The sequence below is a fragment of the Psittacula echo genome (genome assembly GCF_963264785.1).
Source record: "Psittacula echo genome assembly, chromosome: 7".
In the NCBI taxonomy this organism is placed as follows: domain Eukaryota; kingdom Metazoa; phylum Chordata; class Aves; order Psittaciformes; family Psittacidae; genus Psittacula; species Psittacula echo.
In genome coordinates, this window is record NC_137740.1 from 38,128,446 (window position 1) to 38,156,279 (window position 27,834).

Genomic DNA, 27,834 nt, shown 5'->3' on the forward strand with positions numbered 1-27,834 from the left:
AGCGGGCTGAACCCAACCTAAAGCAAACTCAGACATGAATTATGGGGGCTGAGATGGAGTTACCTAGCAGTGATTTGCAGAGGTGATAATCGGGTGGAGCTTTTACTGACTGCTCCTGGAGCTGCAGGTGCTCAGCACATCTGCGCCCAGGTAAGTTGAGATATTCAACATTGCCAGCAGTACACCAACAGGAGGCTGCAAGCAAAACTGCAGGCAGTGCCTTTTCTCTCAGTTATAACATCAAGCAATGAGCCACAACCACTTCAAATGTTAAACAGATGCAAAATAAGTTACTAGAAAGATGTTAAGGGTAAAAAGGGTGCAAAAGGAGACCTAAGCTAAACTTTGGCATAATTTAAGCAGACTAAGCATAAGCTAAGAAATATACACAATAGTAGAAAAGCCTTTATTTAATCCAGTCTCTCTCTGCCATTATGGTTCACAGGTTACAGCAAGACCACACCACACACCAGTGTGCAGCAGCCACCCTTGTGCAATATCACTACTATTTGCACAGTGAAGCTTTCATACTTACCTTGAGTGAATGCAAAGGCACCAGTCAGCTGAATGCTGCAAAGTGTTTTTAGTGGAAAACAAACTTTTTAGGGTTTTTTCTGCCCTTGTTTGTTTGTTTTGTTTTGCATTGGTTGTTTGATTTTTTAAAACAAAACAAATAAAGCAAATACAGAAGAATTTGGAAGACATGAATCTACATCAGAAGTAGGCTAGAAGATTCTTCCAGGGGAACAATGGGAGTGTGGACTGAGAGAGGCAGACCTACTATGAACCTGTGGTTTCCACAGACTTCAGGTGGTTACAGCCAACAGCAGCTAAGCTGGTTCTGAAGGTCATGTTGCTTCACTTGAACATCTGGAGATTTGACCTGGAAAATTCAGAACAGAAGGTAAAGAACAGACGCAGTAAAGAAAAAGGGTGAATCCCATTTGCACTAGACTGTTCAGGCAATGAACAGCTATCCTTTCATCCCAAAACACCTAGTAGTTCCACCACCTCTAGCAAGGTTAGCTCCAAAACACAAAATAAAAAATTAAAGACCTCAAAGCAAAATTCAAATGAGGTCATTTGACATCTTGGCATAGGCTGAGGGCAACAGCACATTGCCAACAGACTTGAAAGCCATTATTTTAACATAGTGTAACATGCATAATGCACGGTATAAAAGTGTGATTAGCATTAAAAACTAAGGACCAACCTGCTGGGCAGCACGGATGCAAGTTTAGAATATCTCTAAACAGAGGGCAAAGGTATGAGCCGCAGTGCTGGGCTATCCAGCACTGGATATACTTCACATATATTCACACATAGAGCGTCACAGGATATGCTTCTCCTGTTCAGTCTCCTATTGCCCTGAAAGTCCCAAAACAATTTCAGGAAACAGACTGCCCCGAGACAGGTCACCTCTGCTGTGACTCACTTATTTTAAGAGCCATTACAAAGGGTCTTAAGAAAGAGGTTATTTGATCCTAGGCTTTACCCTTCTGCAGAACAAAGCATTATATTTCAGCACTAACAATGAGATATTTTTCCTTGAGTCAGCTTTAAAATAATGTTGACATTATAGTCAATACATTATATATCACTATATTTATGTCAGAAACTATTGGCATAAAAATAAATCAATCTAAATGCATAGTTCTTGTATTTAAATGAAGCCTGGCAATGCCATATCTTTCCTTCAATTTTCACTCAGCTTCTCATATGTGTATCAATCATTTCTGACAGTTTTCATACACTGAGATATCACCTCTAGTCTCACTAAAAAATATTTTAAGTGAATTTTACATAAAAAGACTGGAAAAATCTGCTTTGGGGAGCTCTTCTTATAAACAATATAGTTTCTGATAGCCTAAGCATCACCAAGTGAAGTTTTACTCTCAGCTACCTATTCAATGTAGGTCTGAAATGCAGGACAGTAAACGAGGCTCACCCCGAGTCAGCCTGCTCACATTGAAGCAATAGCAAAGCCAAACAGGATGGTTTTCAGCTTGGGTTAGTGGGTTGATTTACTTACTGATTGTAAGAGATCACCCAACAGTGACACGAAGCCATCCAGAATGGAAGAGGCCAGTGGGAAACATTGTGAAGACGTTTTAAAAGACAATTCCCCAATAGACTTCACCTTGACCATCAGATTTAAGTTGACTTGTTCCCACTGAAATACTATAAAATATACCCCAAAATGTATGCATCTAAAACCATAAAATAATATGAATATTAATGAAAATATAAAATAATATGTAATGAATAAATTAGAATTTTAAAAAGTCCTTAAGTCTTTAGTATTAAGTAGGTTAACCAATTTCCCATAAGCATTTAAGTGACATCTGAGATTTTTTTCATCAATTTGCAGCAGCCATAAGTGAGTCGTTTCACCCCAGCTGCTCTAAGGCAGTTACTTCACTTACCTTAATTTGAAGTGGTCGGTTATATTCAATCATCATTTCACCTGACAAGAGAGATGCAGGATGCCAACTCCACTCTTTCTGAATTACTGACATTAACAGCTGGTTTATATCTACAGACAGAGCTTTGTAAATATGTAAACAAGTTCATTAATTAAGATATGATAACAACATAGATTTTAATAATTTGAGGAACAGCCTTATAATAACAGATCCGCAGATGCTATGTAAAAATACCAGAAAGAGTAGAATTTGCATGCTCAGAGGAAACAGAACAGGAAATGTTTCTTCCTTCTGTTTGCTGGAAGGTCCCTCCTTTTCCTTGCAGAACAGAGGTTTCAGCCCCAAATCCACAGATACCCTAAGATGGATACATAGATTTTTCTCCAAAGGTCAGCTCCAGCTACAGGACCCAGCTGAAACCGCTCTGGTGGCATTTTTCCAGCCACATCACTCAAAGCTGCCCCACAACATGCACCCCAAAACTGCTCAATTATACACTGAACAACATGCTGTGTCCAACATGAACTATTCCCAGGCCAGCAGCCCAAATGACACGTACCAAATCACTCCCAGTGAAATGGAGAGGACAAAGAATTTACCCAGCTTGGAAACATACAGTTTAAGAGAAGTGAGGGTTTGGTGGGGATGTAACCACCTGGTTGGACCAAAATTCCACACAGCAGAAACTTCTCTATCATGCTGCAACCCACCAAAACCGTACCAACAGAATAAGCTCTTCACAGAAATGAAATTACAGCAAACAAGAGGGCTTTCTTATGGGAATATCAAGGTCTGGTTATGAAAGGGGTCATCAGTCCTCCTTGTGCCTTGAACACACCGTGTAAGAAGCCACTAAGCACATGTAACACTTTTTTATAGAGAACACGATTTAGGCCTTAGATTGCAAAACTTAAAGACTTTTTTGAACACACCTTCCTTTTCCATCCAATCCAGAGGGCTGGATTTTTTTGAGAGAGTTGTTTTAAATAACTTTGCTTTGTATATACAACGGATGACAGCAGGGATTACTCCAGCAACAATTTAAACCTACATCATCTCATGCAACTTCAGGCTTCACAAAACACATCCAATTGGGATCAAAAGGATTTTTGCTTAGGATGCCAATGTTGTCAGTCAGCAGCTCCAGTTTGGGGAGCGGACCGCAGTGCCACCTGTCCCGTAAGCCAGGGCCAGTTTGCTGCGTGTCCACCGAAGAGAAGACACATTGGCCACAGCCCTTGCTGCATTCATACCAGATGGGATGGCAGAAGCTTCAGTTAGTTCTGCCCTGGGCTGCGTCGGAGTTAACCAGCATCTCCACCAGCTTATCCCACAAAGCAGTGAGGAACAGGTGCTTCTTCCAAAAACTGGTCCGAAGGCAAGGGTAGCAGAACACATTTATGATTGCTCAAGCAGGACTAGGTGATTCCAGAGGTCCCTTCCAACCACACCCATTCTGCAACTCAGCTTTAAAACTCCACAAGTTTGGTCGCTTCATTACCCTACCCTGCTTTATTTGCATGAGAAGAAATAAAAGTGATCTCTTCTTGATGAAGACTGTTAGTATTAATATTTGTCTTTGGACATGAACCTCCAAAGTAACATAAATAAGTGATAGAAATTAATGATAACAGTTGCAGACTTAACGTAAGACCTTTTGTCCTAATACATGAAACATCTCCTGTACATTAACGTTGCAGTGCTGACCTCTAGTGACAGATAACCCAGAAAACAGAAGCATTTCTTAGGGAAAACTTCACTCCTCACCTCTTCCCTCCTGATTTCACCCACCACTCCAGATCTACATCCCCCACCTTCAGAGACTGAGCTGGCCCCAGCAACCCTGGGCACTGGCTCCCAGTTAATACAATGGACATAGTATCCTTATTGCACAGCTTTCAAAGTTTTCAAAGTTCAAAATATTAAAAGATACTTAAGTGAAAGTTTGCAGCTCAAATCACATACAGCAGATTAGGAAGAAATTGGAAATAGGAAAATAATAGGAAAATAGGAAGAAATTGGAATAGGAAAAATAATTCAAAAGCCAAGCAGTAAATTACTGGTTTTGAGATATTTAATTATTTACATCACTAGCTAGTGAGGGCTAACCTTTTCCAGGGTCAGTGCCTGGAGGGGTTTTGCTCTAAGGATGAGAACCAGGCAGAAGCTGTGAAGAGAGGAGCCAGCCAGGACTCTCCACAGCCGGACCCACTGCAGGACGCGTGGCAAGAGCGAGTCTCAGAAGTGATGTGATGACCCAGGAGCCTGCAGCTCAGTCAGAGATGCTCTGAGACGCCCATGTTATTGATTTACAACAGAAGACAAATCTAAATAGGGCCAGACTTGAAAGTGTGAACAAAGCATCCCAATTAGATAAAACCAGGGGGCTCGCCAGAACAAGCATGCCATCATTCCACCACGAGAAAAAGCTTTTCCACAGGTCTGGCTCATGTGACCACAACACAGAAGTTACCACGCTTTCCCCTGAATTAAGAACAAAAAGACATTCAGTTATTTCTTGGTTTGGTTTGATCATTGCCCTCTTTAGAACAGGATCCCTGCTAATGAACCCCTCACGGTTTCTTCACTCTCCTGGGAGATTCGGGAGGTATATTGGGTACAAACTTCAAAAACAACATACACATTTTGAGCAAACCCCTGCCCAGCCTGGATCTTCAAGCAAGACCACCTGTGCCTAGCCATGGGGTTTGGGAGTTTGTTTTCTTGTTGCTGCCATGGGCAAGTTGTAAATTCACCTCTTTTTAACCAACCTGCATGAAATGCCAAACCAGCAGCAGTCTCGGGCACTTCCTCTTGAAAAATGGGTGCTCACTTGAGCCCTTCTCCCAAATGCCCCCCTCAAGTAATTGAAACTCAGAGGAATTTCAGCACATGGCAGAGCCTGCATTTGCAACAAATTGCATTTAAGCACTCTTGCAATACAGTGATGGTTGGTGCCCAAGGGCATATCACCAAGTGTTTGCAGGACTCACTGCTTTGGTGTAATTCAAACAGTAACAGTGACACACCATTTCCATTGCGGTTTCATCTCTTCAGAAGGTTGTGTGTACTTTAATTAAGATTTTACAGATTTCTTTGAGGTAGCAAGAGGCAAGGGCCAAGAGTGGCAAATGACTGTCGGGTGTTCGTGTTTCTATTTCTGGCGAGGAGAGTGAAAGCTTTAAAAAGCAACAGAAAAGCAGCACAGTGCCTAAAGCTGCACCCAGCAATGGAGGGGCTGAAAGAAATGAAGAGCAGCGTCTCAGGAAAGGCTCTGTGCCCTCTTGTGGAAAGCTATAAATACACCTTGTTGCACCTTAAAGCTAGATCTTCATGCTGGCGCCATACTGTGGCTCAGCTGTTGCCATGCCAAGGACTGGACCTGCACCACCATTCACCTAGTGAACCTGGCTGCGACAGACCTGGCCCTATCTCTTCTTTGCCCTTGCTCATCACCAACTACATCCTGCAGAACATGTGGCCTTTTGGAAAGCTGCTCTGCAAACTGGTACATTTCTTGATTTATGACAACTTGTATAGCAGCATCCTGATGCTTACTTTCATCAGTGTCCACTGCTTTCTAGGCATCTCCTGTCCCATTCACTTCCTACCCTACCACAGCTGGCACTTGGCTGTTGCTGGCACAGCTACATCCTGCGTATTGGTACTCCTGCAGCTCCTGCCTACCTTGATCTATGCTTGTTATTATCAATAACCATGCTGTCTGCTACAACATGATGAGCCTTGAGAACCTCACAGCTATTTCCCCTATGGCAAGGCTCTCATCACATCTGTTTTCCTCTCTCCTTTTCTCATCTTTTTAGTCTGTTATTGTCTTATGATCAGAAGTCTCACCTGCTGTTCTGGAGACACTAACCCCACCTTACTGTCGCCTGAGCCAAGTTGATCCAAACCATTCTCCTTGCCTGTGGGCTTTTTGCTGTCTGTTTACTGCCATTTCATATCAACCACAGAATTTACCTCTTTATTGACATGCATTGTGTAGCTGACTGCCAGCTCTTAACACCGCTAGAGTTTGCTTTACAAGATCTGGAGGCCACTGGTGGGCCTCAACAGCTACAATCGACACACTCCTTTACTTTCTTTCCAGTAAAACTAATGGAGTCAGGCTCACTTTGGAGCTGAGACTGCCCAAAGCAGGTCCCCTAGCCAGGCCTGCTGTGAACACAGAGGGGACAGATGCCCAGCAAGACTCACCCCTTGCTGAGGAAGCACATCCTGCTGCCCTTTCATAGTGATACAGATTTGTTCCACTTCACCAGATGTGATACTTGAAGAAAAGCCATAAAACTTATCTGCACAACAACAAAAAAACGCCCAAAAAGTGTAATTTCAATTCCCCCAGAGTGAGGGCAAACTAGTGAGGAGAAGTTTGGGAGAAGACATCATAAGATATTTTTATGAAGGACTGAAAGGCAAGTTGCCATCATTTCCTCGGCCAGCTGTAACCAAACAAAGCTGAAAAGCACCGACACTGCTTCCAGTTGTTAAGAGGGCTGTAAAGAAAAATGATAGCGCATAACTTAGGAAGACACCAGAACAGAGGCAAGCAGTTGTCTCCAGTCATTAGATATGTAACGGATTTTTTAAATGCTATGAGCATATTTCAAAAAGCTACTTCAAGGATGATTACCACCTAGCTACTATTTCCTTGGTAGGGTACATCACATCAGTACCTTTGTTAAAGGGTAGCACTCCCTTCAGATGCGAGCCAGGACTATTCACACTAAACGCACTATGGAAAGGGGCGATTTTTTACCTTACATATAGTGCATTTCAGAAAAGGTAACAGCATCTCCACAGCATCTTCAAAAGCAGCTTGGCTGCCCTGCAGTCCACAACAGCAGCAGGTGCCAAAGGTTTCAGGGAGTTCAGTAGCCAAGAAACAGGGGTTTGCCTAACATAAGGCAATTAGAAATGTGAACGCTCTTTCTGAACCCAAGTGATTCTATGACCATATGGTCACATTTTAATGCTGCACCTACGGTATAGTCACTGTCACTGCAGTAACAGTCTGGCTCAAGCTGTTCTGTTCTCTCCACAAAGGCAGCTCAATAAAATAGCTAACTAAGTGCTCAGAGGAGCATGGATCTTCCAATTTCTTCCCTCCCAGAACATCAGTTATGGGATAGGAACGAGCTATCTTTACAAAACTTAATGTGCAAGAACTTGATAAGGACCTTGGCAGGTTATTCCTAGGAAGTGCCAGCTGCTTGGGATACAGGCAACTGCTGACCCACCGCAGCCCACAGTGGCTGAGTGACACTTCTTTGCTCAAGCCAGCTGGGAGCAGCAATTACTCAGAGAGGAAGCACGGTGAGACAGCAGGAGCTGCCAGCCACATGAGACCTAGAAAACACACTAGAAGCATAAGAGGAACTGTCTTTGAGGCTGACAACAAATGATCCAACTAGGACACTGCCTGATCACATCCCCCATAAGCATCAGAATAAAAAAAAAAAGGCAGAAAAGCAGTCCCCTTCTACACCTAAGGAACAGAGACAACGAACGTAGCAGAGGTAGCAGAAAGCAAGCTTAAGAAAACCCAAGAAACTGGGTCCTGTTTGTTCATAACTTCTTCATAACATTCAACTTTCAGGACCTTTCAGCTCTTCTGAATAGCTGTGCTTTGCCTCTTTGCTTGACCATCTGCACAACAGGAAAAGCAACAAAAGAGCACCTACAATGGTGAGGAATGAAATATTAACCAGTTTTTTAAATGAGAAAGCCTACTGAAACATCCAACAATAACCCCCGAAGAAAAGATGTCAAAAGGAGAAAAGAAATTTAAAAATAACAAAAATAAAATCAAAACCAAACACCACACCCACTGGAAAATAACAGAATCACCCAAAAGCCACAGCAGCTCTGGGAGCCCCCCATGCCAGGAGGTACCTCACAGGAGAACAGATGTAATAGCAGAGACGGGAAACACCATTTATATTCTTCATAAGTTACATCTCCCTTGGAAATGTGCTCAGATAAATTTAACAAAATACCATGTTGAACTACTGTTTATTACCATATTTATTAACTCTTATATAAATATCTCCAGATTTTAGTCAGACCATTACAGACCAGTAGAGCCCAACCCATAAACTCTGTATTCAAAAAAAAAAAACCAAAACATCAAAGTCAGGAAAGCCATTCTCTGGACTCTACCAACAGCTTCTCAGGCTGGTGGGGGTAGAAGCCATTAAGGGAAGCTTTGCAGGGACAAAAAAATACCTGGCAGCCTTACAAAGATAAACAGCTTTCAGCTCAAGCCGTTCCAAATTCATTGCAGCGGGACTTGCACAGACATTGTCAAGTAACACTGCAGCAGCACACGCTCAGACAGTCTCTTCCCTAGCCAAAGCAAGCAGCCCACTCACTTGTTGGAGCTGTGGCCTTACCCCTCCCACAACAATCACAACCCGATTTTCTCTATCAAAAAAGAAACTGCATTTCAGAATTTAAAAACACATTTTCCTTTCGACGATCAACCTGAAACTATGAAGTACACATTGGATGTCTGAAGGACAGAGAGTCATGACTTTCTAAAGTAGGGCTGTAAACAAAAGGACTGTCGATAGAAAGAGGAAGGCTTTACAAGGGAACAAAAGCCAGATGGCTCTCATGCTCCATACCCACACCTGAAAAAAGCAAGGTAAAAGGGAATCAATGGGCTGAAACCCCTCAAAAGCAAAGGCAAGGGCATTTGGAGTTGAGCTGACGCAGAAACTTACGCCATTTGCAGAAGTCCACCACAATACTTTAGCAAGATGCTCAAGGATACAGAGAATTTAGCAACTTAAAGTTTCAAAAAGACAGGTTCACAGTTGCTGTCTGTCATGCCACACACAAAATGCTGACCGACAGGTAACAGCAGAGGAGTTATCTACAACCATAACACGTCAGAATTAGGGGGAAGCAGCAGATGAAGCTAAAGGGGGAAAGCTAAAGGAAATGAAGAACAACAAAACAATAATCTAATTCCCTCCCTTCCCAAGAAAGAAAAATGCATCAAACCATCAGCAGGGGGGACTGAGGGAAACTTTGCCTTTGGATCCTCAAATATACACTTCCTCAGAAACTCTACATATTTCTCAGGGTAAATCTGAAATCATCCTTGTTTAAAAAAAAATTAAAATGCATATATAAGTCTCAACAATCACCAGGCGCAACAACACATCACTAACCAGTCTGGTAAGAAAAATACTGGTGCCAGGGTCCATTTAAGGCTTTTATTAAAAAAGATCCAGCAGTCACAAGTCTACAAGGAAACACAAACTGACTTGTATCAAACAGTCTCAGAGCTGATAGCGTTCAGTTCTCATAGTGAGCACAGAAAGCACCAGTAAGAATTATCACAGGTCAGTGTACTACTCCCCTTCAGCAGTAAGTTCAGCATAATTCACATAGATTTTCATAGATTGTTCTTCAAAATACAGAACTATTAACAAAAATAGTCCTGACTTATTCTTTCAGGAAGATGATCTTGGTTTTTCAGGAGCATGAAAGAAATCTTCACTGAAAAGTATCTTTACAAAAACCCTTAAGACCACGAGGTCCAGAAGGTCTGCTTAAATTACTGAAGGCAAAAAAAAAATTATTATAAATATAACTTTTTTTTTATAACAAAGTACTTTTTCTGCAGTCAAGCAATCTGTTAAAGGCTCTTCAGCATTTTGTTCCACACAAGGACTCCTTGAAGTCCGCCAAGGAAAGCTCACACCCCCGCACACCTCACACTCTACCTCTACAAGCAGCTCTTCCTTTGGGTTACCTAGTGTTCCAGCCAGCCAGATGCTCTTGCCTTTTAAAGTAAGATTAGCTTAGTTTAGGAATAGTTTGCTCAATTACATCAGCGAGTCTTTACGAGCAACAAATCAAAGAATGCACTCTGCAGGAGTTACTAGGAACTAGCTGTTCAGCAACAGGCTTTCCACTGAAATTATGGGATAGCATTAACTTTCATTATGAACTTGAACACCACTTTTCTCACTGAAAGCCCAACTTCCGTTTGCATTTAACTCTTTATAGTTTTTAGTTACCACCTCTTAAAAATGTTATTTTTCACATTAATCAGGACTTACATGAGATTATTGCTAAACCCGTGACCTAGTATTACATTTAAGAGCTAACATTTTTTGAACTGTAGTACTGGAATTGCAGTTTCCTCTCAAATACTTGAATGGTAGCCTTTCCTCACATTTTTCTGTAAGCAAAATGAAACAGACTATTGTCAAATATGGAAACAAAGTTGTCCAACTTGAGGCTAAATAACCCAGACCTATACCAAAGCTCATTTCACTACAATTTGATTACTGAAACAAAGCTTTCACATTTCAGACATTGTTGCGTATGAAGCTCAAGTCTTAGCTTTTGTCTCAAGCTACTCACTGATCATCTTAGACAGGAGCATGTAGTACATAGCTCATGAGTTCAGATAAACAGCCAGATGGTTCTTCATGAGCATCACGTGCGATAGGAGGAGGAACTTAAGGCGAGTGTTTTAAAAATAGGATCTATGTTTGCAGAAAAGCATGGTACATCATAGAATCATAGAATAGTTAGGGTTGGAAAGGACCTTAAGATCACCTAGTTCCAAACCCCCTGCCATGGGCATCACTGTGCTTTTGATGTGGTAGTTGTCAGTACTGGAAACAAAGTTTTGTGTAGCAGGAGCTTCCATGTATTTCTGCTTTTGCAAGTAGGGCATGATGCTATTTCAACATGCTTCTGTGTGCCATTGTTGATAAATAGGAACAGTAATTATCTGGTAGCTGCAAAAAGATAAAATTAAAAAAAATCATGCATCATAATAAGCCTGCTTCTCTACTTACCAGGCTGACTCATTTTCTTTATTAGATTTTTAATTACCAGTGGTGAGACTTCATTTCTGAGAACAAGCATACATTTAGCATTTTAATTAGAGGTTGATTTCCTGGCTATTTGACACAAGCATAGTTCTTAAAATCATTATCTCATTGTTCTATTCCTAGTTATTAAAACCCCTACTTTGTTACTAATACCTGAGCGCCTAGTTTGGAGAGATATTTATTCCTTAAACTAAGGTCATCAGCTTTTGGCCGTAATTTAGCCAAGTCATCTTCATTTTGACGTCTGAGTCTCTCTTGTTCTTCTGCTCTGTAAAAGAAAATTGGTTTAAGATATTTGCACTGAGGAGTGCAAACCCAAGCAACTTATCTTGTGTATGCAGTTTTATTTTTAATAACTGGAATATGCTTGTAAAATTATAGATGAATACTGGATATCAGACTAAGCGAGACTAAGATGTGTATGGATTACTCTAATTCAGAGTAAAAAAGGAGAGAGGCTGTTTTCTGCAGTTTCCTTTTATTTAGATCGCAAGACTTTGGTAGAAAGGTAAACTTTTTGGTTTTCACAGATTACAATGTGCTCAGTGAGCTGTTCTAACAGTTTTTACTGTTTCTTTATTAAACAAGCTTTCACTCCTTAAAATAAAGATTACAATACAAAAAGAATCACCTGTCAAAAATGCAAATAAAAGACTGCTCAGCAGTCTTCAGAATTAACAGCAGTCTCCTACAAGAGCCAGTATTTGATCAGAGCATAACAGCTCTTTTCCCATACAAGTCTTAAAGAGAAACAGAACCAAATGAAGCTCTAAATACACTTTGCTTAAGACAATGGTTTGCATTAAGACAGTGATAAAGGCAATAAGTGACCCGTCTTTAAGCTCTGTAAGGCAATGAGCCTTATTACAGAACATTAAATGCCATTACATTAAGAAATCTCAACCCTCAAGATGATAGTGCTGCACATAAAAGACACTTCACGCTAGTCTTTATCTTAAGATGAACATGTTTGTCTCAGGTTGCAGACTATCCTCTCCAATGACAGAGCTTAAACAGTGCAAAATGCTATAAACTCATTCTGTTCAAACTAAGAAATAACTTGGTATTGGTTAAAACTGGTTACAAAGCATAAAATTCAGCCATTTACTGTAAAACCCCCCTGCATGTTAGTGGTTTTTCCAAAGAGCTAGTGTGCAGTGACCAAACTACACAACACTATAATTCTTCAAGTTGTCATGATGCTGATCAAATGCTCCCCACTTCTCGATGATATTTGCTATTCAAATTTCTTTTCTGAAAAAAATATTGTAACAAAAATTACTGAAAATACTGTTCTAAAGCACTATATCCCACAGCATACACAAATACAAAGCCATCTTTCATAGTAAATACTAAAAGTGTTACACATCTCACATGGGCCAGACAGACTGATAAACAGCTCTATTTGGACAGAGAACTCCTCCTGGGTACAAGGCTTTGGGGTTTGTTGGTGCATTTGTATTAAAAACTGCCTGTGACCTTTTTACTTGAGGATGATATTCATCACAACTAAGCTAGGATGCTCACCAGGTCTGGTGAGGTTTTCATTTCCTTGAGTTTTCCTCAAGACTGCTGTGTAAAAAGCCCAAAATTAGGACAAGAAAAAAAAAAAAAAATCAATGTTAAACCCCACAAGTCACCTAACTAGACCTTACTGACAGGTGTTCTGATTTTTTTTCAAGACAACCCAAGTTCCCTTAGCCATTCCTCATCAGACTTGTGCTTCAAGCCCTTCACCAGCTTTGCTGCCCTTTTCTGAATCTGCTCCAGCAACTCAGCATCGCTCTTGTAGTGAGGGGCTCAGAACTGAAGACAGTATTCAAGGTGTGGCATCACAAGTGCTGAGTGCAGGGGGATGATCACTGCCCTGGCTCTGCTGGCCATGTCATTTTTGATGCAGGCCAGGATGCTGTTGGCCTTCTTGGCTGCCTGGGCACAAGCTGGCTCACATTCAGTGGCCATCAGTCAGCACCTCCAGGTCCTTTTCCACCAGTACATAATTAAGTACATATGTTAAGTACATAATCGAGAAACTGGAGCAGAAAGATTTTTTGTTTCACCTTGAAGGTGACATCTAAATGGACTTTGCCATACAATGCTTTTCCCTTCCTCTTCCCCCAATACAAGGCAATTATTTTGAAACCCACTGTTTGACTCCCTTGTACAACAGTCCATATCCATCAAGAGCTTTACTCTCATTTAGCATTCTCAGATAGCAAACAAAAAAAAAAAAACCCAAGTACACTTTCTACTGTGCAGAGAGGATAAACTCAGGAGATATCCCAATAGCAAAAGACTGATACCTTCATGTCTGATCAAGCAACACTTAAAAAGCAATAGTACCCGATTCCAGCTGTTAGGGCTATGCACAACAAAGGACCTTTAACACGTCACCCATGTTTTGTCAAGACCAAGGAAGAGAACTTTGCAAGTTACTATTCTGAAGTGTCACTTTCCTTATTTGCTGTAGAGAAGGAAGTAGGACATACAAGTCTCCCACAGAATGAAATTTGCTTAACTGGATAAACAGTTGAAATTTGCCTATTTCGACAATTTCTGCCCTAAGCACACCTCAAGTGCTTCATCTCCTTCTAAAGGAAGTGGATTCCACATTATTGAAATACCCTAGCCCCATTTTCTTTCTAAAAATTGGAATTCTTTCACAGTAATCAACAATATCTGACAGAAATCTGATCACAAACTGCATTTCACATCAGCACTGCAATTTAGACTCAAGTCACAGCTTTCAAAGACAAGCTGAATTAAGACTACTAAATAAGATAGCAAGAGGAGCAAGGTGAAACTGAAGGGGAAGTGACTGAAGTCCAGTTTCTTCTGAAGAGAGATCTAGCTTTTAATGACACTTCAAAAAAAGTTGGTCTATGCATTACCTGACATTAAACCCAGGTCATGTTTGCTGCTAACTGGGTCAGTCGTACACCATAAATGAAGTGCATTTTTAAATAAGCAATACAACATTTTTTAAATACACTTCAGTTCCACTCAGTTAGAAGGCCACTGAAACAAAGAAGATAGCAAGGAAGAGTGCCAGGAAAGGACACCTGGTTAATTGCTACTTCCTCTAATTATTCATTCAGAGGAGGCAGGAATATGAAATCCTTTCATATGAAATATGAAACCAGTAAGAAAGAAAATAACATTCAGTACAAATGGCAGACCTACAAAAGAGACTGACTTCAGACAGTAATCTACTTAATCACTTCAGGTTAAACATTTCCTAAGGACACTGTTCTTTATTGTTCTTTATACTTACTCAGCTGCAGCTGCTTTTTGCAGTTTTTCCCTTTTCTTTGCAGACCAGTTGAGATCACCACCTGCAACAGAAATAAAATACACTTGAAACTTTTAAAATTGGTCTTTTTGTATAGTATCTTTGATACAGAAGTTCTCTGAGCACTTTACAAAAGAAATCAGCAGAGTAATTGTACAAAAGTAGAAACTGAGGTAAAGAGCAACGTTTTCATAATCATCTGAGCAAGCAAAATCAGAACCCAAACTAAGCTCTCAAACCTGATCCAGTTTTCTGTTGAATAACAATGAAGTTTCTCTACAACTCACCATAACACTCCTGAAAACTAAAGAAAGTGGAAGCAACTTTGAAAAAAATAAATCAATATCCGTTCCAGGTCCTTCAGTAGTAACCACTTCAAAAAACAGTTGAGAAAGAACACTGCTATTTGAAGAAAAGTCTACAGAATTAAGTTTTCATATTTGCAGATATGCACACAGTCAAGTTTGATACAGAGTTTAGAAATAGTTTAGGATATCCCACACATCTGTTCAAGCCAGCTGAAGGGATAGGTACCTCTGCCCTGTGACAAGATTTCACATCACAGCAAGGTTCAGGGCATTACACACTACAACATTGACAAAGATGATGTTGCAGAGACTGGCTTCTTCAAGAGATGCTCCTGGTACCAAAGCCATAGCTATACAACACTACTTGCGTATCAAGTTATCAAACTCAGCTTGATAATTTCAAGAATTATGATAAAAACAAGTATCAAGAGAACCTGAAAACACTTGCTTACCTGTAAGGTGGTTCACAAAATACAGCATGACTACAGCTATTAGTGACACTAAAAAACAAACAAAAAAAACCAAAAACAAAACAAAACAAAACAAAAAAAAAAAAAACCACACAAAAACAAAAACACAAAACCAAAAACACAAACAAAAAATAAGAGGACCAGTTTTAGCTGACAAGTTTACAACACAAGAACAGCTATAACACACAACTGAGCAACAAGTAAAATTTTTCATGACAGTTGTAACTAAGGGGAGATTTTTGCCAGCAGCATCTCTTAACCCCTTTGGAAAATTCTATTATGCTTGTAAGTAGCATGGTAACTCAGAAAAGGTTGTTCGAGTTTTAGTTATATTAAAACCAGCCCTCAGACACAGCCTTTAAGAGTATCATTTATCTACCCTTTTACTCACTTCACTTTTCTCAAGACACCGAAACTACCTACAATAAATCACTTCAATAAAACCACAAAACACATCACTAGGTTTGAGTTACTTTCAACATCGCCCCAGCTGAAACCTCTACCTAACTGTAAGAAAGGAGGTATTACTGTCTTACAAAAAATATCAAGAAAAAAGCCTGATAAAGCTTCCTGAACGCACAGAATTCGCTTTCAATGTTTTTAGTACTTACAGCAAACACAAGCACAGAAGAAGACTTCAAGAAACAAGTATCCTCTTGTGTCCAGAATCATCCCTGCTGCTATAGCAATAATTGCCAGACCGAGATTCTGGATGGACTGCATGCTAACACATAAACAAAGGATTACCACTGTGTAGAAATTCATTTTTAAAGAAAACATTAATGGCACTGCTCAAACAAGATTAACTTCTCTCCGTTCATTGTGACATATGACAGACACATGACTCTGCATTTTTGCAGAAGTTTCTGTGCACTAGATGGGGCTTTGAGCAACCTGGTTGGAAGGTGTCCCTGCCCATGGTGCGGGGTTGGAAGTACATGATCTTTAACCTCCCTTCCAATCCTAACCATTCTATGATTCTATGATCTACACAACCACATGCTCTACTACACATCCTGAAACTACACTTCCTGCAAGACGGAAGTTGGAGGAACTAGTAACCATTAACATGTTGTAACTGCTTGATATTCAGTGGTTTAATAGTATCAGGACATAGTCACTGTAAAGCAGCACAGATGGACAGATTTAAGTACTTACAAGCCATAAGCAGTTCCCAACTGGTGTTCTGGAACAACAAAGGCCACCATGGGCCACAGGGCACAGGCAAGCAGTGAGTATGCCACTCCTAGCAAACACTGGTGAAATAAGAACAAGTCAACAGATGTTAGAAGACAAGCATTTTTGCTGTAAAGTTATAATAAATGAACATATTGATTTTCCCCATCTCCCAAAAGGGAGGAGAAGAGAAAAAAGAAAAAAAAATAAAAAAGAACACTTTTTGCAATATTGGTCTAAATACATATGCACATTTAGAAGGAGAAAGAACTTTTTCCAGGAGTGACCCACAAACTAAACCCTACCTAATTAGCATTAAGAGCCTGACTTAAATACCCAATGGAAAAGATCAATGCTGCAACTCACTAGAAAATACCTGAAAAACAAGGTCCCTGTTTTTAAACCCTGATACACTGGTAAGTACTGTATTTAAGCCTGTAAACCTTAGTTCAAAAGCAATTTCTCAGGGAATCTGCCCTAGGAAGGGTAAATCAATAACAAAGATTTTTATTGATGTTTCCCACTACCCAATACAGCGCATTAGAGACAGTTTAAGTAATAGTAATAAGCAGAACTATACCAAAAGAACAAGTTTCAGGAGGAAAGCAAGCATCTAGCATAATAACCTAGCAATAGCTAGTGTAAGTAGTGTCCACGAAGCATGAGAACAGACCTCTGCAACAAAGCACCACCAAAACACAGATACTGTGATGAACTAAAGACTTCTCTGAAGGGACAAGGAATTGCGACTCCATACAGACTTCCAGTCTAATCCCACCCTTCTAAGAAGCTGAACATCTCTTTGCACTAAACAGCTATAGAACTACTGCTACAGACAGCAGCTGCCAGTCTTTTCCACCTCAAAACACAAATAACTACTGTCTCTCTCCACAAAACAACAAAACCTGAGATGTTATCTTTAGGCCACAAAGAGCTCATGATAGTTTTGATTGTATTACGCATCCTTTGTTTTTTCACTGTCTTTATACTCACTTTCACATAGTGTATCCTTCTTAAAGTTGGAAATATCAAAATAGGTTTTGAAGACTTTCTAAAGAGTCAAAAGACAGTGGCTACTTATGCAAAACAATTCGGGATCAACTCTATTTCTTATTTTATCATATATAGCTATAAGTCACATAGAATAGTTACCATTGCTATCCAGGGGTTCCAGAAGGTAAAAGCCAACATAATATGAGAAGCAAGTGTAGTTATCACAGCACATAAAACCCAGATGATATTCTTTCCAAGTTTATCCACCAGGAGTCCAAAGACTGGTGACATGGGTGCCGATATAATATACACAATACTACAAAAGAATAAAAATAAGAGAACTTAACACTGCCTAGCCATGGACAGCTTTAGGTGCTACACAGTACAGGCATATTACCTTGTTACCAGTGAGGCCATAACTAAAAATACACCAAAAATCCCCTGTAACAACAGACTCCAGAACTCAAAACTCCCAAAATATCTGAGGACATGAAAACACTTGACATCCAAGGAAACAGTGACATACTCAGAGCTTTTGGAATCAGATACCACCAAGTGTTTTGTTGTTTGTTTTTATTTGTTTGGGGGCTTCCACATCAAAAATTCATCTTCAGACTAGGAAAATTTAGTTTATTTAGTGTTGCTATTAAACTGCTTTTGTCACTCAGAAGAAAACAATAGCCTTCAGACACAGCTTTTTCTTCCTAATTCCTCAATGTGAATACGCAAGACAATTATTCCTTGAGACATCTGAAACCTATGTATCCACTTAATACAAGTCACCACATACAACAGTAAATCCAAAACCTCCCACATGGTCAGAGCCCAAAGACACACACACCCCTGGAACACAGCAGTAGCACATTTACTTACTAAATCAACCACAGTATACCTGTTAATTGCACTTGCTTCTTGAGGTGAGAATTTGAATTTCTCAATAAAGAAAACCCTAAAGAAAAAAAAAACAGATTTAGAAAAACGTACACTAACGTGAAAGAAAAATTAAGCTAGACACAAAATTAAACTAAAGACACAAGAACCTAATGTACAAGAAAATTTAAAATATGTATTAAAGCTATACAGGTTTGACATTAACATCCTATCACAGATCGTCGTTTATAATTCATTTAAGAGCTTATTATCAGACTCTACAAATTTGTGTCTAAGGACTATTCAAATTACACTTTGGGGAAAACAGCCATAGTACATAACCAACATATAACCCAATAATAAGACAGAAATAATAATAACCAACGTATAACCCAATAATAAGGCAGAAAGAGCATTCTAAGAGAGTGAGAATTTTTAGAATACAGAAGGATGCACAAGCAAAAAATAGACATCTGCATTGCTGACTGCAATGTCTCAGACTTTTCCATCTCACTTACTATAAAACATGCATTGAGCTCAAGCGATCTGTTTCTAAATCCAAATATATTCAAAAACCATTTGATGGAGATTGTAGGTCAAGTAATGTGGCTCAAAAGGGAAACCTACATATGAATGCCCCAAGTTTCAACATGAAAAGTATACCAAAGTCAGCACAGTAAGAGAACTTCAGTCCAAAGCTGCAACTACATTTAAACCCCCATGTCTCAGTTAATAGCTTACATATACAGAAAGAGTTCTATACGACAGCTGCCCACAGCTTCCCACACCAAGACTCATGCCATGCTTGAAATCTGTATCAAGTTTTAATCAGGAAATGGAGCATGCATTACGCTTTTGAGTTCTGACAGCTCAGCCTGTGTTAAGCAATGTCATTTCCCACAAAGCTCAGCAGATAAGGAAAACGTAAGAGCTGTGTTTATCTGGATCACAAGTATAGTGAACAATGCCACAGAAGAACATGACAAACCACAGCACAGGCTTGCTGGGAGACCAGAGATTCTGTAGCCATCTGGGATTCTTAAATATTAGTAGCAATAGTGCTAGCATTTTCACCGGTAGCAAGTTAAGCCCCTAACCACATTCAAGGGGAATAGCTACGTAAGTGGAAGATACTTACTTTCCAAGTCCAATGAAAGGAAAAACTGCTGCATAGTAACAGACACAGATTACGAATATAAACCACAAGGACAAAGAGAAGTCCTTCACATCAGTTAGCTTAATCACTTCACCTGGAGTGGGGCAAGAGACAATACTGTTTCAGCCAGCATAAGCATAGCTAAAATTCATCCGTATATTCCTGCCACTGTCTACTCTCTTGTTTAAAATTTACACAGTCAGTTAAGAATATACAAGTGCTAAATTAAGAATATACAAGTGCAGTTGACGTCATCTATCTGGACTTGTGCAAAGCCTTTGACACTGTCCCACATGACATCCTTGTCTCTAAATTGGAGAGACATCAATTTGATGGGTGGACCACTCAGTCAGTCTCACCTTTGTGCCTGGCAAAATCTTGGAGCACATTCTCCTGGAAGGCATGCTAAGGCACATGAAAAACAACGAGGTGGTTGATGACAGCCAGCATGGCTTCACTAAGGGGAAATCCTGCCTGACCAATTTGGTGGCCTTCTATGATGGGGCTACAAAACTGATGGACCGGGGGCAAAGCAGTTGACGTCATCTACCTGGATTTGTGCAAAGCCTTTGACACTGTCCCACATGACATCCTTGTCTCTAAATTGGAGAGACATCCATTTAATGGGTGGACCACTCGGTGGATAAAGAACTGGCTGGATGGCCACACACAAAGAGTTGTGGTCAATGGCTCGATGTCTGGCTGGAGACCGGTAACGAGTGGTGTCCCTCAGGGATCGGTGTTGGGAAAGGTCTTGTTCAACATCTTTGTCGGTGACATGGACAGTGGGATTGAGTGCACCCTCAGCAAGTTTGCCAATGACACCAAGCTGTGTGGTTCTGTTGATACGCCAGAGGGAAGGGATGCCATCCAGAGGGACCTTGACACACTTGTGAGGTGGGCTGATGCCAACCTTATGAAGTTTAACCATGCCAAGTTCAAGGTCCTACACCTGGGTCGCAGCAATCCCAGGCACAGCTATAGGTTGGGCAGAGATTCAGAGCAGCCCTGCAGAGAAGGACTTGAGGGTGTTGGTCGATGAAAAAATGAACATGAGCCAGCAGTGTGCGCTCGCAGCCCAGAAAGCCAACCGTATCCTGGGCTGCATCAAGAGGAGCATGACCAGCAGGTCAAAGGAGGTGATCCTGCCCCTCTACTCTGCTCTCATGAGACCTCACTTGGAGTATTGTGTGCAGTTCTGGTGTCCTCAACATAAAAAGGACATGGAACTGTTGGAACAAGTCCAGAGGAGGGCCACAAGGATGATCAGGGGACTGGAGCACCTCCCGTATGAAGATAGGCTGAGGAAATTGGTTCTGTTCAGCCTGGAGAAGAGAAGGCTGCGTGGAGACCTCATAGCAGCCTTCCAGTATCTGAAGGGGGCCTACAAGGATGCTGGGGAGGGACTCTTCATCAGGGACTGTAGTGACAGGACAAGGGGTAACGGGTTCAAACTTAAACAGGGGAAGTTTAGATTGGATATAAGGAAGAAATTCTTTACTGAGAGGGTGGTGAGGCACTGGAATGGGTTGCCCGGGGAGGTTGTGAATGCTCCATCCTTGGCGGTGTTCAAGGCCAGGTTGGATGAGGCCTTGGGTGACACGGTTTAGTGTGGTGTGTCCCTGCCCATGGCAAGGGGGTTGGAACTGGATGATCTCAAGGTCCTTTCCAACCCTAACTATTCTATGATTCTATGAAATCAACAGTACCAAAGTCAAGAACAAATTGTCTCTTTCACATTAAGCTGGATGTACGAGTTCTCTAAAGCCTCTGAAAGTCTTATGCATCAGAATTAAATACATACCACTTTTTCCAGGAAATCTTTAACTAGGTAGCAAAATTCATGTCTGAAGTCTCATGTTAAATGCTCTTACTTGGACCTCAAATTGAGTTTATTTTTTACTCAGTCGGAATTTTCTCACACAGAAAACTCAAAACACCGCATGCTGACAGAGAATAGCTGCGTGGTTTTGCACACCTACAAAATTCTAGACACAATGATGCAGATCAAATTGTTGTGAAGTGGGAGGCTCTCCACATGCTTTATAAATAAAGCAAGATTACAGTGCATCTGCCTGTAAACTGGTGTTCAAAACTGCAAAACTTCCTACTGATATTAAAATGAATTAAAAATTATTATTAAAGATAGCTGCAGAAAAAGACGCAGCAGCCACTGAATTACCTAAAACACAAACCTGCACAGTGCACACAGTGTAACTGAAAGGGTCTGCTCCAGAATGAAGCTGAAGGCAGATTCAGCTATACCACTCTCCCCACTCACCTGTTTTCCCTTGCTCTTTAGAAAGGAGCTTCTCTGCTCTCTTGTCCAGATAAGCGAGGATTAATGCACACATCAGTGAAAAGAGACATGTTACACCACCTGCAAGAAGGCAATGAGACATGTTCAGTTGTTGAGTCAAGCAGCAATTTGGCTTCATGCACAACTAGCTTAGCATATCTTTACGTATCTAATGAAAATTAGGTTTAACACCAGCTTCTCCTACGTATAAGACTCAATAGCTATACAACTCAAAGAATAAGGTGTAAATACTGAAGCCTGTCACATGAGAGTCATCTACCTTGAACTGGAGTACAAACATGTAACTACATTCATTTTCTTTAAAATATTTATTTAAAACATTACCACCACTCCCACTCAGCACAGCCAAGCTCCTTATCTGCACCTTGTAATGAGAGAAAAAAAGCCTGTGCCTTGTTACCAGCACCAGGTCTTCAATACCCATAGCTGAAGGAAAAGAGCCAAAGGCAGTGGAAACTTCACTTTTACACATCAGACAACTACCCACAAGCTTTGACAAAATACCCTTCAGAAGTTTTTTTCAAGTCTGTCCCTTACTCAAAGCACATTAAATGTTTCATCTCCATAAGATATAAACCTGAATTTAGCAAAAAAAAAAAAATCACACAGCATTATAGCAGATGCAGTAATCATACACTCTGCATAAGAATATTAGCCATCGAAACAAACAGTATTTGAATTGCTCTTCCTAGTCTCAAACATATGCATCCTACTTTCAAGTTAGTGAGAAATCATTAACATGTATGCATTTTGTTAAAATTCACAGGCCTAAAATAGCAGATGACATCAATTCAAAGCATTACTGACCTATCATGAGAGTCAACCCAAGAGTATTGGGACCAGTATACCCCAGAAGATCTTGAACTCTAGAGTATATCCAGCCCATGATATTCATGTTCACTGTGCTTCCCTAGGCAGAACAGACTCATGTGAACAATAATACATTTCACAATTCTATGAATTCAAAAGGAACATTAGGCAAACTGTTTATGGAACAGTGTTTGAAACAAACAGGTAAGACACTACACAGAGATCATAAACTATCAGCACCAATCATAAAATTATTTCCTGCTGTTTTGGTTCATCTTTTTAACAAATTAATCATTGTAACAACAGTATACCATCACAAACTGAAATTTTATACAACAGTGTTTCAACAGAGATATTAAAGTGACATAAAATCCACATCATACACTGCATTAGCTCAGAAACTAATTTAATTAAATGTAATACCATATGTTAAAGTAAACCGGATTCCCACCTGACAGGCACCAGGAAGAAGCACCTTCCCCCAACTTCCTTCTGTCCCTAGAAAAGGTGTCCATGGCTCCAAACTCAAGGCTAACAACAGACAGTTAACTGCAGCTCAGCTGAGATGCAACAACTGCTAGTCAGCAACAGCCTGACCCAGCTGTGATCATCTAACTCTCTAACTAACGTAAATACCTGCAGTGGTTTAAGATACCACAGGCTGCTGGAGGAGCCCTAACAGAAGAAGGATGTCTCTGCTCTCTTCATTCCCAGCCTGGTATGTTAGTGTAAACCCAACTCTAGCAGCAATTTAAGTGCTTGTACCAACAACCAATTAATCTGATGAAACACAGCAATGTGACTGTATCCCCCCAGTAGTCTACATTAATAACACCACCAGTCTTCTAAAGAAGTTTGACAGGTTCTAAGAAATCTTATTAAACCACTTCCTTGTGCATCCTTCATCTATTTACTACAAAAACTACTCAGAAGCATTAGGAATGCTGTTTCCCACCTGTCTCACTGCCCATACAAACCGCACACCCTAAAGTCTACAGATTAAAGCTACGCAGTTTTACACTTACAATTCTGGCCATGCTTAGCTGTAATCCAAACACAAGATTTAACTCCTTGCCTTTAAACCAGCTGACTGCATACGTGTTTTGTGCCACTGCTAAGGACTCTCCACCTATTCTAAAAAAGGAAGGCACAAAAGAAAACATGTTAACTGCAACAGGCAAAGCAATAGGAAGCAGTCCATCAGCTGCTGGCAATACCAAAATGACTATTTTAGAGAAATATATCTGTGTGTAAGTAGTCTAATGCATATATAGAAGACAACAGAATTCTTAGAAGACAATTCAAAAAAAGAATTGCAATGTCTTAAGAATAATTAAGAGTACAAGGTATCTTAAGTAATCTTGAAGCAATTATAATTGCCTTTTTTCATTTAGAGAAATTAAATCAGTGAGCAGCAGTTTATAATTTCTCTTCTGCAGTGTTATAAAACCTGACCTAAATGAAACCAAAAGCAGGCATCTCACCTGGAGTCAGAATTTCATGGAGTCATCTGCCCACCCCCCAAGTTCAGTTGGTTGGATTTTCTAACATTCTCATGCTCTGGCACACTTACACCTTGGCGGTTTTTCTTCTGACATTTGCTCTCATTTGCTGCCACTGCAGGAGCCCTGTTGTATTTGCTGTTGCTTTTCTGAGTCTAAAGACTCAGGAAAGTAAGAATTAAAAGGAGGAGTAACACAGTTTTATCAGCTTACTGAATGTCCTATTTTTTTGTTTTCTAACTTCAAACTAGACTGGGAACATAACTGAAGATCTTGCATGCCTCAACTTTATAGATGCCTCAATATCCAGCAATTTTGTCTCTGAGTGTATACATGGTAGTGTTCTCTAGGACACAAAGCCCGTCCTTATCTCAGACAGCACATACTATGCTCTTCTAGACTTACCCGAAAATGAGTCTGCCTGCATCCATCAGCCAGAAAGTATTAAGGAGTGCTCCCAAAGCAAAAACTACCTGGCAAATAAGCATTTAAAGAAAAATCATGATTTTATATTTGAAGTATGGAAAAAAACAGAACCATCTCAAAACAGATACAAAAATGCTCTTTCTTTCCCAGATCTGCACAAATACTTCACACCCACTTCATTCCTAGCTTTTAGACTTTGCTCCCTTGGCCTTATCCATCATTCAGCTGGCTAAACAATATACAATCTGACCCACCCTGAAACTTAGCTCAGAAACACCTCTAAATATTCGAGTCATGTTTTCACCTTTACCATCATACTCAACCCAAATACACCTACATAGTAGTTTCACAACAAACAAATAAAACATTTGGTTCCTTTACATTATTTCACTCATCTTCAAGGTCCTCTCTTCCCAGGTACCCCATCTGTTCCCAACTACCCCATAAAACCCAGGGCTCACCTGTTTCATTCCTCTTCACCTGCCTACTCCCATCTGAAACACCCACCACTATGCAAAAAGCCATCTGGGCTCTTTCTCCTCAGCCCCAGTAAAGAAGCTTCAGACAAGTATAACCCTTCACCCTCTCATTTGCACTTACCTGCCCAGCACAAACAAAGATACTAAATATTATAGTGCCCAACCTGTAAGAAAATTAAAATCACTTAATGCATAGCTAGAATCCTTTTTTCCTACAAAACACCACATTAGACCTACAGCAAGGGAACAAGTGGAACTGATATGCAATAAAAGATTCCTGTAATAAATCCTACAACTTGACAGCTTCCTTAAAAAAAGGTAGCACAGACTGGCATTTTTGAAGGAACTTTATTTAAGAGAAGGAAGGTCATTTATACCAGTGGAATTTCCAAGATTATGTGAAAAAAGTTTGGAAAAGCTTATTATAATTTAAAAGATCGTAATTTGAAAAACTCTGTATTACATAGCCTATACTTCACATGCACTTTAAGTTCTACCACCCATTGAACACGAGTGACACTACAATCACACCTACCGTATTCCAAAAACTCTGTCTATCAGAAAACCTCCGAAGAAGCAGAGAACCACGTTAGGCCAGGAATACCAGGCATAGAGTGCCATGAACTGAGCTGTGTTCACCTTCATATCCTACATAAGAGAGGGAGGAATTTAAAAAAAAAAAATACTTTTAAGGTAATTACAGGGACACCGAACAAGTATCTAAACAAAACTACTTAAGGAGCAGCAGCACGCTGTCCGATCCGGCCGCTACCCGTGCTTCCCTCGGCCCGTAACCCCGTTCTCGCCGAAGGCAGCCACTCACCCGTTGAACCTGTGTTTGGAGAGCCGCCGGATTGTCGTAGCAGAAGTAGCTGCCTGCAAGGAGAAGGGGATGCCTCAGAGCCCTGCCCCCAGTACAACAGGCACCGGCACCCCGCCCGCCGCCACCCACCGAAGCCCAGGAAGCACATGAGCGTGAGGACAATGAGCCGGTGCGGCAAACGCCGCGGGTCGCAGGCGGAGGGCAGAGAACGGAACGGCTCCGGAAAACCACCGCCATTGTCACTGCCTACGGAACCCAACAGCGCCCGCTCCTCCTCCGCCATCGCAGCGCCGTCACGTGACCGATAGACACGTGATCTCCCCGTGGCTCACGTGAACTACCGCGTCACGTTTCCACGGTAGCGGTCCGCCGGTGGGGCTAAACCTGCTTCTGAGCTAAAACAGGAGCGTAACAGCGGCAAAAAACTCCTTCAAATACCCCCAAACTAAACCCCTAAACAGACTTCATGTTATGGTGAGAGCATCAGCTGCAGAAACCGTGCCCAGCATCGCAGCAATAACAAAAGTTGTCTTAGGCACGCGTCTGGTGAGACATTATTCCAGGTTTCAGCACCTGTAGCCTCCTATTCGATGTAAAAGGATGTTAAGTGCAGGCCTGTCACTGACAAACGGCGAGCGAGGTCTGTGGAGAAAGGTGCCTCTCTGCCCTCCGGCTGATTAAAGACATAAAACCGGGGAGGTGTTCTTCGTTTCCCTGCTGGCAGGTTTGCCCATCACGCGTGCTGCCTGTCTGGAGCTGGAGGTGCCAAGGAACAAGGGCAGCCAGCACTTCGGTCTTGACATGTCCTGGCCTCCTCCACAGCGTCACCCGGCTTTCTCCTTGCATGGTTAAGCTTCGGGTTTTTACCCCCGTATTTTTCTTGAGACACTCAAGAAGAATGAACCTCTTGCAACCTGTCTCAAACTAAAAAAACTCAAACAAACAAAAAAACCCACACACACATACAAATAAATAAAATAATAAAATAAAAAGAAAATAAAAAGAAAGGTTAAGAGGTACATTGCAATAATCCTGCAATAAGCATACAGAGAGATGCAAAAGCTTGTAAAATTTCTCCGTTGTTCTCCCCTTTTGGATATTGAAGTCTTTTTACTTGAGCTGTTTGGTCCTGAAAGGTATTCTCATATTAGAGAAATCCTTGAAAAAGCTATTTATTCAATATAAAAAAGTCCAGTCTTCCATCAAATTTTATCTTCTAGATAAAATAATAAAATCAGTCTAGATTTCTTGAAATCAGAGCAGCTCTTTCAGTTTAATATAGTCACTTTTAAAAAACATGGTCTTAAACAGTAAGGCTTCCTTGCGAAAGCACCCGTGCAACAAACCTGAAGGTTTCATTGCCGCTTGAGGGAGCTCAAAGGCAATGCGTGAACGATCAGATCGCCTTGAGTTTCATAGGGGGCATAATTAAAAGGAAATAGTTTATACACACAGATTAAAGGGATGACTTTGGAAAGGAAAGTTATATGTAGCGAAGGCTATGTAAATATAGTCTTTTTTTCCTAGCTAACCAGCCCAATTATTCCAGGAGACCGTTGTCATACCACCCAGTACCTTTCGAGGTCTCTGTGATCCACAGAACATGTTTTTTGTTCATGCACACACTCCGGTTTCCCTCCAGGACACATATATGGCTGTTGCAAAAAGCCAGAGTCCCCAGACTACACTCCCACTGTCATTCTCAGTAAGAAAACGCTGAGAAGCCTTCAGGACACAGCTGGATCCCTTGTTGATATGGTGGGTGAAGGGAGCCTCAACCCACTCTGATCATGAAATACAGAGCCAGAGTCAGAAGAACTGACTTCTCTATGGCTCACAGCTGCTTCTTCAAGACCCTTCTGGTCCATTTTGAGCATAATCTTAAATCACAGGTATTT

The 27,834-nt window shown here is 40.8% G+C and overlaps 1 protein-coding gene across 4 annotated transcripts; it reads right to left on the bottom strand.

Annotated features, from left to right (window-relative positions):
• Positions 1-9,659: 9,659 nt before the first annotated feature.
• On the bottom strand, positions 9,660-27,546 carry MFSD1 (major facilitator superfamily domain containing 1). 4 transcript variants are annotated; one of them, XM_080622300.1, is made up of 17 exons: positions 26,066-27,544; positions 25,937-25,989; positions 25,649-25,761; positions 25,235-25,277; positions 24,614-24,681; positions 23,732-23,840; positions 22,704-22,806; positions 21,858-21,956; positions 19,559-19,670; positions 18,443-18,499; positions 17,710-17,866; positions 16,540-16,637; positions 15,993-16,105; positions 15,364-15,411; positions 14,586-14,646; positions 11,465-11,579; positions 9,660-11,215 (listed from the first exon to the last, which is right to left on the bottom strand). In XM_080622300.1, the coding sequence occupies exons 1-17, from the start codon at positions 26,217-26,219 to the stop codon at positions 11,156-11,158; spliced, it is 1,563 nt and encodes a 520-aa protein (XP_080478426.1). In that variant the 5' UTR covers positions 26,220-27,544; the 3' UTR covers positions 9,660-11,155. The 4 variants fall into 4 exon arrangements, with proteins under 4 accessions (XP_080478426.1, XP_080478427.1, XP_080478428.1 ...); XM_080622301.1 differs by lacking the exon at positions 15,364-15,411 and having other exon boundaries at positions 26,066-27,546; XM_080622302.1 differs by lacking the exons at positions 9,660-11,215; positions 11,465-11,579 and adding an exon at positions 11,610-12,565 and having other exon boundaries at positions 26,066-27,542.
• Positions 27,547-27,834: the final 288 nt, after the last annotated feature.